Below are 16,138 nucleotides of genomic sequence, written 5' to 3' on the forward strand. Positions count from 1 at the left end.
ACACAGGGTCAAGAGCTTGGGGGTTCTTCTGGAGCCTTCATTATCAATGGAGGCACAGATAGCGGCCGCTGCCAAGTCCGCGTTCTTTCATCTTCGTCGGGCGAGGCAGTTGGCCCCCTTCCTGGAGCGCCGTGACCTAGCAACAGTGATCCATGCTACGGTCACCTCGAGACTGGACTACTGCAACGCCCTCTACATGGGGCTGCCCTTGTGCCGAATTCGGCGGCTGCAGCTGGTGCAGAACGCGGCGGCCAGGCTGTTGTTGGGGCTCCCAAGGTGGGAGCACATACAGCCAGGGCTGCGCGGACTGCACTGGTTGCCGGTGGCATACCGAGTTCGCTACAAGGTGCTGGTTATCACCTTTAAAGCCCTATATGGCCGGGGACCTACCTACCTAAGGGACCGTCTCTCCCCATATGAGCCCCAGAGGGCACTGAGGTCATCTGGGAAAAACCAGCTGAATATCCCTGGGCCAAGGGAGGCCAGACTGAAAGCCACCCGGGATCGGGCCTTCTCTATTACTGCTCCACTACTGTGGAACCAACTTCCTGAGGAGGTGAGGGCCATACGATGTTTAGAGGGATTCCGTAGGGCCTGTAAGACCCACCTTTTCAGGATGGCCTTCAACTAGCGAAAATTAGTGGAAAACTGTGACAAAACTAGATATGCTGCTAGAAATGCTTTTACTCTTGAAATGTTTTTACTGCTGAAATTTATTGAAATTTGTTATAACGCCATATTATTATGTGAATTTTAATATTTTGTAATTGTTTTAACCCTGTTTTATAATTGCAACTGTTGTAATGTGTGTTTTATGCTGTGAGCCGCCCTGAGCCTGCTTCGGCGGGGAGGGCGGGATAGAAATAAAAAATTATTATTATATTATTATATAAAAACAATTGGTTAACAAGTCCTACAACAATTGCCAATTTTTAACCTACCCTCCTTGCCCTCCAGTGGTAGGCATGACATTTTTAAAATGTTTATATCCCGCTTTTCTCCTGACAGAACCCAAAGCAGTTTACAACAACACAGCTAAACAAAACTAAAGCAGAAACAAAACTAAAGCAGAACCCAAAGCAGTTTACAGCAACACAGAAAATATAAATAAACTAATAAAAAAAAGAAAAGCACAACTACATTCCTGGGTTTAGTGACTGGCTTATTTGAAGAAACGGGCCTCAGCTTGGACCTCTGGCCATGTCCTCCCTCATATCTGCGGATAGGAATGAAACAAAAACCACAGCTGATGAGATAATGCCTGAAGGACAGCCTCCTCCCATACAAACCTACGTGTCACCTTTAGAGGCCCTGCTTTGGGAGTGTCTGTCAGCAGAGGCTAGATGTGTAGCAATCCAAGAAAGGTCCTTCTTGGTTGTGGCACTCAAACTTCAGATGCATAATTTATATTTTAAACTCATTTTAAGGTCTCAAATCTTTTAATGTTTTGTTTTTAATGTTTGCTGCCTTGGAGATCTGTGGTTGGACAGAAAGGCAGTATAGAAATGGTTTATGGAAAATAAAATAATGAGCAGCAGATGACTTGAAAATAGTGCCTGGGTGTGTGGAACATTTGAAAATGTACACCTTCCTATCCAGGCATGGTGATAATGCGCTTGAACTGTTCTCTTTTCAAAAAGATATAAGCAAAGCAGATTTTGGAAAAAAATATTGAAGGTAGGGAAAGGTTTTTTGGAGCACAGTGAAAAAAAATTAGACTTCATGTGGAAATTAAACCTTCATGTGGAAACAACTTGTAACAGTGTTGTATCTTTCCGTTGGGTGGCTGGTGAAGTGACTCTCTGATGCTGCGAACTGATCAAGGGAAGAGAAATTATCTTTCATATTACTAGCATGACAGTTGAGTGGTGGTTATAAAAGTAGAGGGTAATTTGGTCAGTACCTTGGAAGGATGTCCTTGCTGAATCCTGTGCTGGAGGCTGCTAAGCAGTCAGCAACTGTGCAGCAAATGTGGTTCTGTTGGTTGAGATGCCTCTTCTCTCTACTGCTGCTTCCTGCTGATTGCTTTTAATGGTTTGTTTTCATTTGCCTATCCATAGCAGCTATCAGTACATAGCTTCAGTACTGCTGTGCTGAAATACAGAAGTGGTGGATTGTAACCTGCAAGCATGTTGTTATTTGTTTTGCAGAAGGCCTTCATAATTTTCCTCCACTATGGTAGACCACCTAAAAGTGCACAGTGTCCGTGATAAATACTTTAATGGGCTAAGTGAAGGCAAAAATTATGTTTGGCATACATGTATTCATAATTTAATTGCAATTAGATTAGTATTGTATTGGAACAGAAAATGTACTCTGAGTTGAGGCTGTGCTTAATGACAAAGTATTTATTTATGAAAGCTGTTTGGAAGGGCCAAGGCAAGATGTATACAGCTGCAAGCAGCAGTAAAACTTTCACCTTTAACAGCTAGATTTATTTCTTTGGCCTATCTCCTCCTATTTCTTATAGGAAAAGAGGCACATCTGGCCATGTGTTTCTGACTGACCTACAGTGCTGCAAAGTGGTTACCAAGTGGCCGTATGCATTTTAGTGAAAATTTGCACTTTGTGCATCATTGCTTTGCATTTAAGCCATACCCACCCGGCTCCATGTAGGATGCAAAATTGCATCCCTGCAGTGGAAACAGCAGCAAGAGACTTAGAAGGGGGTAAGAAGCCACATTCACATGCCCCACACTGCTTCCTGCTGGTGCCACCTGCCCTTCTCACTGGTGACATTAGTGCAGCAGCTCTGGCCTGCGAGGGTTTTTCTTTAGTCTGGCTTAAAATGGAGCCATGCTCAGAAAGAGCGCAGTCCCAGGAACCACACTCAAGAAAACAGTATTGTATTTGAACCCCTAAGTAAAGCAGGAGCAAACTGTGTTCCACCCTGGGGGAAAGTGTCTTATTAAAAACAGCCCAGAGTTCATTAGATTATTTGAAACTGAGCCTGCAAATATAACTTCTGAAACCGTTGAATAATGATGGTTTATGTCTGTACTTAGAACGTATTGTTCAAATCTGTGTCTAGATTTTGGTGTTCTGTATGGACACTATTTGATTTCTCTTATTTATTTGATCAACCTTCTGGTTGTTGAATATGGAAGACTCTAAAGTAGGACTGGGTTCAAGTTTCCCTTTCAACTTGCCTTACAGGAATGCAGCCAGCGTGTTGTTGTAGTAAGTTTCACTGGCAGAATATCCATCAGAATTTATTGATAGCTTTAAACTAAAACAGCTTAAATGCTAAAAACTATTGCTATGCTAGTGTCTCATTTTTTAAACTTGGAGGGGCTATGACAGAAAGCTTTGCATTTTACTTATCCCACCTACGTCACCTCATCTTCTGAGACCTTTCTTTGGATACTTCTGATTTTAGACACTAGATGGGTGGTAATCTGAGAGAGGGTCTTTTCATTCATGGTACCTAAATTGCGAAACTCCCTCCCCAAGGATAACCATGTGTCTCCTTCTATCAGTCTTCCATCTTGGCATGCCCTCAATAATACCAGTTATTGTACCCAATGGTTTAATTGCCATTTCCTGTGTTCTTACATACCGTAGGTATGGTATTTGTTGGAACTCAGTCCTAAAATGGCTGACTGACTCCATCTTAGTAATAGTAAATGTTGTTTCTGTAATGTCATGCTGCATCATGGCCCAGCTGTTACCTGTTACTGAGGTAAGGTGAAATGACCTCACTTGTAATTAGGCTTTGTGCTAACTCACAGAGTTGATGCAACCTCTGGTGAGCTTGCATGATTGATGTGTGTATTTTGGGAAGCTCAATGAGCTTGCTTTGTCTGCCTGTAAGGATTGTGGGTACTGTGAGACTCACTGTCTGGGTGGCAGCGAACACTGCTGGTGTTGGATCCTATGCTACTGTGCTTGGATCGTGCTGTGTATACTTACTGGTGTATACTGTTATCTACTGAAGTGTGTACTGATTACTGTGTATGACCTTGGCCTGGCAACGACTCTGAATATTGAATACTATCCTGGTAAATATATTCTACCATTGAATACAGTTATCTCTCTTGTCTCTTAATTCCTGTGTTTGCCTGTCCCTCTCCTTCAGCTCTTCTGCTGCGTGCAAATTCTCTAACAGTATTTTAGGTTTAATTGGTTTTATTACATGTTTTTATAATGCTTTTTCATTGTTAGCTGCCTTGGTGGCCCCGACTTGGCAGAAAAGCAGAATTTAGATAGGGTTGCCAGTGCCCAGGTGGGAATGGAGGATCTTCCAATTTCATGGGTTCCTGCCTGCCTCTGGTCAGCAGTGGGAAGCTGTGCCCCAACAGCCATGACCCAGTGTGACATCCTAAATGTGATGACATCACACGGAAGGGGATGTTGCATTGCAATGCTCTGGTATTTTGAACAATGGTAACCATAAAGTTTTGCCCCAAATACCATACCATTGCAGCATGACACCCCTGGCATGGTGTCACTTCCGTTTGATGTCCCCACCCCCACCCCGGTCCCAGAAAGCTCTCTCCCAGCTTCCACCAGGGAGCGCCAAGGACCTGGCAACCTAGATATATATTTGGTACATAAAGAAAGAATGAGGCATATACATATATACACCATCTTATATAATTATGGTCCTGGCTTCCAGTAAACCTCACATTTCCAATCCATATTCATTGCACTGACCTAACCATCCCAAGTTTAGAGTTTTACTTAGTCCATCTTGTCATGAACATTATGGATTCTTCATGAACTCATCTGATGTTTTATTACTCAGTAGACTATTTTCTGTATAAGTCCTGAAGTTAACCGTTGTTTCCCTAGTGTTTTCTTCTAATGTCACAAAGCATCCATTTCAACACAACAGTTCTGCTGACTGTGAAGGAATACTTCATTTGTTCCTTTTACAACTGATGTCAGCTTACCTGTGTAACAAAGGACACTTTCCATTCATTGCCTTATAATGTAACAAATATAGTTTCCTGCCTCCCATCATTTTCCAGGAAACACAGCATTTCCTCGCTGGGGAAAAGAATGAGCACAATAAGCTTCCTTTTTGTAACAGGCCTTCACCTTTTTTAAATCTCAAGTGGCCTTTCATAACAGAATATCTAAAGAAGAGAATGGATTTGGAGAGTTTTATGAAAAATAAAGCTTTTTGGTTTTCTAAGTGCAATAAAGATATTTTGGTATTGCTGAAAGGTTTTTTTTTTTAAGTTCACACCTTTTAGTTTTTCTAGTAAAACCAGAAAGAGAAAATGTGGTTTTGTGCAATATCTGATGATGCAGAAGTATCATTTAGTGATCTTCTTTAGATATCTTTTGGAACTCAGAATTAATAATACTGATCAGTTGTCTCTAGGATTAGCGGTGGAGAAAAGCTTTAATCTGCCACCTCAGAGATAAACTCTATATTAGAGAGTGTGGTGTGAAAGCTATAGCCAGTGAGAGTTGGGAGCAAAGAAGCTGAAAATAAATCTTGACCACAGTTAGACAAGATATTGTTCCCACAGTTTCAGCCACATATTTGTAGTATGGAGACCATAATTCTGAGATCAGGCAGAAGGCAACCCAGGAGAGAGTTTTTCTGGCCATGTCACCAAAGTTCTGGAACTCTCTCTCTGAGATTTGCCTACCCTTCTGTTACCAGCTTGCGCCAGCAGGTGAAAACTTTTTGTTGTTGTTTGGCATTCCCTCAATGATTCCTCCATTGTACCCAATGTTTTAGTTGTTGTTTTTATGTTTGTATGTATTTTAACTCTGTTTTTTTTTTTTATGGGGGTTGACGTTAATTGTTTTAAAATGGGATTGTATCATGTATGTTTTAAATTGTTAGCTGCCATGAGTCTCAGGACCCAATGTGTCTCAAAGCCTGTAGAGTACATTCGTGTCCTTGTATGTGCGTAACTGTTCCCAATGTATCTTCACATTGCTGTAGTTACTTAGTCAAAAATTATTTTCATTTGCTACTGAAATTAGGGGTGTTAATGGAGACTAATTAAGATGAAGAGGTTGTTGTAGGGTTCTGGCACTTCAGAAACTCAGCAGCATGGATCGTGGTTATGTTTTCTATGAAAGGCTCCTTATGAAATGTAAATTATCAAATATTGAGCTGAGCAGTAATGATTCAGGAATAGAAATAAAATTTACAAAGCTTTGTACTGTACAATATCTACCTATCTTGAAAAGTGCATAGAAATAATTGTATACATTGATCACCTTACATTAATGAGGGTGGGTTTTTTTCAGAAGCTCATATCTCAGTGCAGGTGTTTCCTTATTCCCCAACAATTCCATCTTTTTAAGAGCAGGGGATTTATGTTTGACCTCACTTCGTCATTGATTCCTAAAATTGTCTTCTGCTTTCAAGATGTTAGATTGCTAGATAATCACTCCTGGTTTTTACATGTGGAAACAATGTTGTTTCACTGATACAAATTACTGGTTAGAGGCTGCTGCATCACATTGTGCCATGACAGGCCTTGAGTCCTCTGCCCTTTTCCAGATGTTATTGTCGTCAAAATATTACAGATGGTCCAATAAAGATAAAAACTAAACCAGGAGAAGGTATACAGTTATGTTCAAATGTTGTTGCCATAAAATAAATGATTAAAAAAATTGCATAGCTGGGGTGTGCATATCCAAGCATTTGCATATTTTGGTTTCAGTTATTTGACAACAGGAGAAGCCCAATCTTTACTGTGATGTTGCTGTAGTATCAAATGTGATGTAAACTTATAAGGGTTTGCTGTACCCATTTAAGATTGCCAGGTCCCCTTGCCACCCCAGCAGAGGGATTTGGAGGGCATTCTGGGGGTGGGCGGGACATCATGCATGATGCTCTGGTTTTTGGGCAAAACTCTATGGTTTTTGAGAGCCAGTTTGGTATAGTGGTTAAGAGCAGCGGGCTCTAATCTTTGCAGCATGGATCCTGATTATGTTTTCCATAAAAGGCTCCTTAAGAAATGTAAATTTTCATATATTGAGCTGAGCCATAATGATTCCGGGTTTGATTCCCCACTCCTCCACGTGCAGCCATCTGGGTGACTTTGGGTCAGTCACAGTTCTCTCAGAGCTTTCTCAGCCCCACCTACTTCACAGGGTGTCTGTTGTGGGGAGAGGAAGGCAAGGAGATTGTAAACTACTCTGAGATTATGAGGGAAGGGCGGGATATAAATCCAACTCTTCTTCTCCTTTTTTCCTTCAAAACCATAGTTTGCCCCAAAACCGGAGTGTTGCCATGAGATGTCCCTGTTTGGGGGTAGCTGGCAGTGGATTGAAAGCTCCTGAAAACAGGTGAACCCCTACTGGGACCTGGGAACCTTATAGCCATCCTATCCATGTCCTCATCTAAGGAATATGGTAAATGTCAGCTGACGATCAGTTCTTCATGTGTGCATGTACCCAGGGTAAGGAAGTGCAACGGACAACTCTCAGCTGCAAAACAAACAGGAAGTATCTGGGGTGAAAAAACTGATATAAGCACAGCCAGCTGTTTGGCAGTGGCTCAAGCAAAACAACAGGCTGGCCAAATCCTTTTGCGCAAGCTGACCATAACTTATATTCTAGTATCAGTTGTACCTTCCATTATGTCACTTAAAGAACAACTGCCAGTAGGGATTATATTGTAGCATTTGATTTTATAACCAAGTAAGAAGGAAGCTACCAGATCTACTGTGAAAATGAGCTGTTCAACATCCCAACACACAGCTACCCCTCAGTACCTCCAAGGAGCTGATTTTCACAGCTGGGTTGCTGGGGTTTCCCCACTACTAAAACTGACAAGAGTGACTGAGTGGGCAGGCAATGACAGTGAAAGTATTTGGTAATTAGATTTCTCCTGCTAGCGCAGAACAGCATTTCTGCTAGTTGAAAAGCTGTTATTGGTGTTCTCTATATTGGTGCCTCTCTCATAAAGGTCAAAAGCTTGTCTGAGTTGTGCTTCCCTCTTTCATGAGCAAGGTCTTGTGCATTTGGAGGCCAAGCACTAGATAGTCTCTTCACTGTAGTTGCCAGGTTCCAAGTGGGGTCTGGAAATCTTCCAGAATTATAAGTGATCTCCAGACTGTAGAAGTCAATTCCCCTCAAGAATATGGCTACTTTAGACAGTGGACTGTATGGCATTATATCCCATCCTGGCTAGGCTCCACTTCTAGATCTCCTGTTCCTCACCCATGTACAAGGCACTGTATTTTTCCCATGTGTGGCAGGATCCCACGCTGTATTACAGATGAGTTCTACCTACAGCTACTCCTCATACTTTATGAAGTGGTAGAATGTTGTGGAGTTGAAAAACATGAAATATGCACACTGGTGTTTTTTTTGGGGGGGGGTTGCCATATTCACAGAAATTAGGACCATTTTGTAGTAAATCTGGGTATTTTTAAAAAAAATCTCAAAGGAGATTTGAAGGACTGCCAAGTTCTTCATAGTAGTGTGCTTATCATGTTTGTCAGTAATAAATTAAGCCTTAAATTTTAGAACCAGACTATGAATTGCTTTTAGTAATGTTCTCTTTGAACTGTGTATACATCTAAACCAATGCCAGGAATTGCTGTTTACAGGAATTGTCCCCTGCATTCCTGTAAACCAGGATCCCACTCTACTCAGTCACTGTCTCTTGTGAACTGAATGAAAATTGTGATTTTTCCAGGGTTCGAGTTGACATGCATGCAAGCTGCACCCACATGAAAAATCCACATGTTGCCCAGTTAACACAAAACCGGGTGGATGGGGAGCATAGCAGGGACTTACAATTTATTACTTCTACTTGGGCTTAAGAGAGAAGCTGAGTTAGCCAATGCCATGCAAGAGCAGTTGATGGATGGTTTGAAGGGGCCAAAGGTTGACCCAGCACAGTCCCAACCAATCAGGATGCTCCATTTTGCCACCACGAAAGGACATTTATTATATAAAGGATGGTTTTATTATATTTAATTCAATAGTAATAGCAACAACAACAATTATTGTTAGCAATTTGCAGTTTATTAAAATTATGTAAATATTTGCAAGTTAGTGAAAAGAGATTTCCATAGCAATAGAAAAAATGTTTCACCTTCCAGAATTTTTTTTATACCAGCGTTCCACATTGCAGTTCTCTTGCTTACTGAGATACTGTTTTATTAATGCCTGGTTTTGTACTTTGACTTTTACAAACAACTGTTAGCTGGTGCTTCTAGCATTATTTGGGAGGTCTAAGGACTTCTCCCTGACAGATGCCCTCTACTCTTCTATCCAGCTGAGATCATCTTAGTGCCAGGCATCTTTTGGCTACAAGGGCAGATTTTTCAGTTTCAGTCAAAGCTGCCCCTCTGATCCCTTCTGATGGAGCAGTTGGGCATTCTTGCATGTGGACAGACAACATCTTTCATGCATTAATGGTGATCTTTAATTAAGTGCTCATTCTTTGAAGACACACCATTTCCTTTAAGAGTAAAATGGAACTGGTTGCATTCTGCTCAAACGGAATCAGCTTCCATAACAATGCTATGCTGAACAGAACAGCAGCCATTTCCTTACTAATCTAACATGTGATCAGGGTTGCTGTAGATAAATCCTTTGAAACCACATGCATATTGTAAGATACATCTGTCAGTGCTTGGCTGATATAAAAGTTCTGCAAAAGTAAACTTAATTGTCCTTTCAGAAGATCTCAAAAAAGCAAGGGTTGAACTACAACATTTTATACAATTTTGGAGAATGTCAACACTTAACTGACAGGACTTGCGGAATCTCCAACATTATGATTTGTTCAGCTTTTGCAAAACATCACTTTTAATAAAGCAGAATTTTACATGTGCAGTCTGTTTGCAGTAAGATTAGTCTTGTAATAGAATAATACAGTGCACTTTAAATCTTGCAGGACAGCATCGGGTTTCTGTAACCAGCCTTTTGGCATGCCATGGCCTCTTATTGGTTGGGACAAACCTTGGGATTATAGTAGCACTCCCAGTTCCTCGTTTGCAGGGAATCCCAAAAGTAACTGGTAAGTAGAATGTCTGATTTAATCTTCTGTGGCCTATACTGAATTACTGTTCTTTACCCAAATATACAATTTTCACCATGATTCTGATAAATAGGGAGAAGGGGTTATAAAAATGATTTTGTTGCTATCATTTCAACTGAGGATATTAATTTCCTCTGTGCATGTGTGTGTATGTGTAATCATACAACAAAATGAAATATGGTGTTAAAGAAGTAATGCAATCCCATACTTGTCCCTCTTTGCATATGGGACAAGTATGCTAGGTGAACCTATTAATCAAGCCAATATGTGAAGGGGGGGGGGGGCGCGGAGGGAGTTGGCAATCCACATGTTGGATGGTTATGTATTTGTTGACCATGCTTATGGCTTGGGAAATTTACACAGATTTTTGAATCTTTATGATTAATCGCTGGGTTGCGTCTTGCATTGCTCTTGTAGATTTTTCTGTTAAACCATTTTGACAGCTAGTCAGCTGCTTTTCAGGACAACTCCTTTAGTAAAAAGGCAGAAAGAGGGACTGTGATAGTATTTTAATACCTTACACAGGACATACCCCATTATGCTGCAGGGCCTTTAATTTTTAAAGCTTTTGTCTGGAATCTAGGAAAGAATTTTACTTTAGCGAGACCAGCATCATTATGTAAAGAGATAAAGGGTGGGGTAAGATTGATTGAAAACAAGGCCTTTGGCTGTGGATTGTGGAGAAGGCATGCAATGTTGAGATAGCAGAAATGCCAAATAAAACAAGTCAGCTGATCTCTTTACTCATGCTGTTGTGAAAACAGAGAGAACAAAGCATGAACTGTGTGTCAACTTCAACTCTTAGTGTCCTAATTTTTTCTGATTTGTTCTAGGGTCAGAAGGTCACTGTAGTATATAGTAGGTTGTTCCAATGCATTTTTAATTCTGTTCACATGTTTTACTCCTAAGAGAGTGGGCAGAGACTGGAGGTGGAATCTGACTCCCTGTTGTGTAAAGGAAGCGTTTTCACAAGTTTACAAAGGAGCCACCAAACACTGTACCTATCCAGTCATCCTATTGTATATGTGTTTGTGTGTGTTCCCTTTCTCCACACCACAATACTGGTTGCTGATGGCAGAGCCAAGGAAACTCAGTATGGTGACACAAGACCATTTGGTGACTATATTTAATCAGGGCCTTTTTTTGTAGCAGGAACTTTTTTGCATATTAGGCAACAGGACTCTTAGTACAGGGCCTGCTGTAAGCTCCAGGAGGATTGGCTACATCAAGATTGTGTGGCCTAATATGCAAAGGAGTTCCTGCTACAAAAAAAGCCTTGTATTTAATTGTTATGGATGAGGAGAGGAAATTATAGGAACATTGTTGTAATGACATCTGTGTGATGTATGTAACATATCATCTGATTCTTGGAGAATAGGAATTCAGCAATTATGCTTCCAAGCCAAGGATGTGGTGCAACAGCAAGAATGGTGGTATGACCTTGATGTAAAGGCAGTATAACATGGCTGACCTTGATGTAAAGGCAGTATAACATGGCTAGCAAGATAATGCCCAGCATAATGCGACTCCTTAATTAAATGTCTTTTCTTTTTGGTTTCAGGAAGGGGAATGGTCTCTTACCATGCACATAATGGCCCAGTTAAGTTCCTTGTAATGGCTTCTGTAACAAACAAGCATAGCAAAAGCAAATCAAGGCATAGTCTGAGTCGACCTCATTCAGTATCGAAAGATGATGACCAAAAGAATGTTGTTCACAATGAGCAACCCAGTTCCTCCATAAGCAATGCAGATGACCATGCTGTTTGGCTAGGAGATTCAGTAGGCTCTATTGCTCAAAAAAGTGACATGTCTTCATCTTCAGGGTCTCTGACGTTATCTCATGGATCCTCCAATACCGAACACAGGCCCGAGGAGAGTGCTGTCTATGAGCTTTTGAAAGATGTTGCTCTTAGTCAAAGTAAAAAATGTAGATCCAAAGAAGGGAAAGCAATTTCAGTATTAGTTATCTCTGGAGGCCAAGGGCATAGAAGAGTGAACAGAAAGTCTAAGCCTCAGCGACCAGACGAATTGGTTTCATCTGTGATGATTTGGCAGATTCCACTATTAAATATCTAAAATCATGATGCAGTGTGACTATGTAAAAGACATCTGCTTTAGCTCCAGAAGTCTGAATTCATCATGATGATCCCTCTTCAAAAGAGAATGGTGGTGGTGTCATCATTTCAAAAGGAGTTCTAAGCTAAGGCGCATCTTTGATAAGGTCTATTTGTATGACTAGTTATATAGATGTCAATAGGACCAATTGTTCAAGTAAGACCTCTGAAGATATCCCGAGAACTCCCTTTAAGAACTGTCTTGAAAATACTTAACTTTTAATGCTTATCTGTGTAACAGAAATATAACTTTACTACTATTACAGTTCATTTTAAACTATTTTTTACAATGTTGCCATTATTTATATTGCAATTTTATGGCCTTGAGCCCTAAATGAGAGACAAGTAGTATTCTATTGATGGGCTTTGCTTTCTTAAGTAACCTCTTTTTACTGAGCAATATTGTGTATGTGCTGCATGTTTTACCCAGGGTTTTTGGGGAATAACTATTCCAATATTGTCTCAATTCCAGAATGCATAGATTCTTTGTCATGTATTATCCTCAAGGCAATGACAAAAAATGGAACTTGGTCAAATATTTTAGATTTATACACCTATGAAACAAAGAATACTAATTTTAGGGTCTAGTATTTAAATCTATGCAAAAAATAAATGTAAAAATTCAACATGAAATGTACATTTTACATATTTTATTTTAGAGCTTTTCCATCTGTTGATTCTCCTACACTGTATGCAGATTTTAGTTAAGCAGTAGGTATATGTCATGGTTTTTCTTTCAGTGCTTTCATTGTACATTCTGTTGCTGGCAACGGAATATTGGCCATTCATGTGTAAATTGTATATGTTTGGAATTGTGTGGGATGAGACAAGATCGCAGAAAAATAATTGTAATACGAAGCTTTTGGAAAGAATAGCAACAAAAGAACTGTAACATGAAGAGACCATTATGACCTCATAAGGTAATATTGAGTTCAGCACTATACAGCTATATCAGATGGCTGCCAAAAGTGCACATTATTAATGCAAGCTTTCATCTAAGGTTCACTGATGTTCACTTTAACTATGGCTGTAGGTAAAATCCACTGCATAATGTGTGAGGGAAAGTAGCCTGCCATAGTGCTGTATTGCAAGGAAAGAGAATTTGTTTACCTAGAGCAAGATGCACAAACCCTCCTTGCCAAACTCCATTCTCTTTCAGTTCGAGCGGATATACATACCTGGAATTCAGGCTCGTCTGTGAAATCCAACACTGCTATGATTTGGCTAATTCAGTCAACAGGTATATGCCCTGCATGCTCCTGTTTGAAGCCAACTTTAAGGTGGTATTGGCAGCCATTTCATGAGATGTGAGCCTTCTTAGGGCCTGGAACTTGCTGGAATTCAGGTTGCATAGTGAGGAGTGGATCTTGCTTTGTGACCAGATACCTCCATAAACCACAAAATGGGTTATTCTTGGACTTGTGAAAATTATTGAACTTGGATGAACAGGACAGTGGAATTGGTGGTGATCTGCAACAATGATTTACCCCACCAGCTGTGAGTACTTGGATCAAGCCTTATGTGCACCCTTTTGTCCTTGATGTAGGTGGCATTGCAATACGAAGCTCAGTTTGGGAAGATAAATCCTGTGATGTTACATCTAGTTCACCCTCCAGTATCAGCTAATGATAGCCACTGCCAAATGAAGGTGGGAATGTGAGTTCAATATCCATGGTCCTGGGTGGAGAGGCCATGAGAATCTTTTAAACTTCTGCATACTGCCTAGCAATGTGACCCATAGTCGCATCTATATAAACCCTGTGTGCTCCTAAGTTCAGTTGTGCCTGATCTGATCCAGGAAAAAATAAAGTGTCAGCTGTTCAAGCAAAATGTTATTGAGTGAATATTTAGACACAGAAGTGAACCCAGAGTCCTATGTTACTGAATCAATGGGCACAGGTCAAAAAGAGCTGACAGATTGTTTATGAAAGCTAGAAGTAACCATGGTAGTTCCAGCCTTAGCTTTTTAAATCAATTCCCAATTATATAGATGGTCGGCCCATTTTTTGCATGTGCTTAAATAAACTCTTAATTTGTGGGCTGTGTTTGGAATGCCACTGCATGTGCTTTTGAAACATGGTCTGAATCAAGCATTTGCCTTAGGCAAAACTCAAATTATTTATTCCTAAAATCAAATAAGTTCAGTAGAATTTAAGCACTTAACTGTTTGCTTGTCATTGTGTGTTTCCATTTCTTTGGAATGTCAGCTTAGACGGAATCGAGGTTGACCTTTTCCCCATTAATAACAACTTCTAGCATATGAGTCAAGGTTACAGCCATAAAAAAAATTATGTAGCAGGTTAAGCTTCCTCATTGACTTTTTTTTTGCCATTTGCCAAGATCCTAAGAACTGTGAAGCTATTGCAAAGTTGTGAACAGCAGCTTTCCTGTTCCTCGTGGGAAATTTTGTTATTGAAATCTCATGGAGGCTTCAAAAACATTCTGGGACAGGACTTTGGGCACAGCTGTCCAAGTGAAAGATGCTGGGCTATCTCAGCCCCTGAACAGTTCTTGGATTCCTGATATTGAGTATTGCTAGTAAAGTATAGAACTATCAATAAAATATATGCTGCTAGATATTACGGTAAAGAATAGCTTTAAAGTATTTTACAAACTTGTAAATCAACTAAAATACTAACTAGTAACCAGGTATAAAATATATTTGCTTTGTAATATATTGCAAAATGGTACCACATTGTTTCAGTGGTGGACGCAAGCCAATGTTGAGGCATTTCTAAAGTCAACAAATAGATATAGCTGAAAGCGTTGCTAGGTGGACCAGATTTTGCTTCTGATTCCTCTTGGAGAAAGCAGAAGTCTTTGCAAAACAGGAGAAAGGGGAACTTAATGTATAACCACTACAGTTCATTAAATATTTTCTAACCTTTAATAGTATGAATGTTATAACCTGAGCCATAAAAGTTTGTATTTATGTCCCAAATAAACTCTGAAAAAATGTTTTTAAAGCCCCTTGTGAATAAACAAATCTTCAAACTGTACTTGTGATGTTCTCATTTTACAGTTAAAAGTTTACCAAGCACACACACACTCTGCTCTGCTGGCTAGAAATTTCTCAGAAAGGACTTTTCTTGAAGAGGTACAATAAAAAGCAAATACAGTATACATTCAACATATTTTTTAAAAAAATTAGGTGTTTTTTAAATTAATATACTGATGATTTAAAAGCTGATTAGCAACCATATGTATTAGCATAGTTTGCAAAACACAGAGGTGCTCTGGTTTTGTGTGTGATGTGAGCCCCTGATAAAAGTAATGGGCAAATCTGTGCACCTATTAGTTAGATGTCAAAGGCACAGGAGCCCTGCCAGAAAAGTGTTGGCATCCTTAACGATGTTATAATTGCAAAGTCACTCTGTGGTGCAGAGGGGGAAAGCTGTGGTGTCTAAATCTGCCCTAATAGTTCTGAAACAGGCTTTGGAGCACAAAAGCTGGACTGTTTCAGTGATACAGTACTTGATCTAAAATCTGCTCATTTTACAACTGCTATCACAACAGTATAAAATGTAACAAAAGTAAAATAGTTGTTTGGCAACATGGTTTGTATTTTTTTTATTTGTTCTTGATGGTTGGCATGAACTTGAGAACTGTAGCACAGCAATGAAAGAGAAAGGAAGGACATGAATGCAAGATGTCAGAAATAACTGGTCAGGTTCTTCTGCATCTGGTTTTATTATATGGAGACACTGATCGTCAGAATTACAGTCATGAAATTGTTTGTATTTTTAAGAACACATGACTGCGTTCATTAAAGAAAACCATAAAATTCAGAATGTTCGTAAGGATACTGTCATGTGGTGGTGAAGTTCAAGCATTTAGATCACATTTTTGTTACAAGGGTTATTGTTTGCAAATGTAGTCTATGATGAAATGTGATATTAATACAGGGCATGATTCAATCTGCTTTTATTTTAGTTTGCTTTCAGTTGAAGGTCTGAGTTTAAATCTCTCCTATTGAAAGTGGGATTTAAAAGTACATAATTTTGGCTGGATTATGTGCATAGGTTTATTAAGATTAACAACTAATACT

The 16,138-nt window shown here is 39.8% G+C and overlaps 1 protein-coding gene across 1 annotated transcript in view; it reads left to right on the forward strand.

Moving 5' to 3' along the window:
* The window catches only part of ARHGEF10 (Rho guanine nucleotide exchange factor 10), a 138,500-nt gene extending 123,411 nt beyond the window's left edge, over positions 1–15,089 (forward strand). The window contains exons 28-29 of the mRNA XM_060234889.1: positions 9,833–9,955; positions 11,538–15,089. Of these exons, the coding sequence (XP_060090872.1) occupies positions 9,833–9,955; positions 11,538–12,052 (638 nt within the window). The 3' untranslated portion in view covers positions 12,053–15,089. The remainder of the gene's footprint in view (positions 1–9,832; positions 9,956–11,537) is intronic.
* Positions 15,090–16,138: the final 1,049 nt, after the last annotated feature.

This window comes from Heteronotia binoei, chromosome 1 (assembly GCF_032191835.1).
Source record: "Heteronotia binoei isolate CCM8104 ecotype False Entrance Well chromosome 1, APGP_CSIRO_Hbin_v1, whole genome shotgun sequence".
Taxonomy (NCBI): Eukaryota; Metazoa; Chordata; class Lepidosauria; order Squamata; family Gekkonidae; genus Heteronotia; species Heteronotia binoei.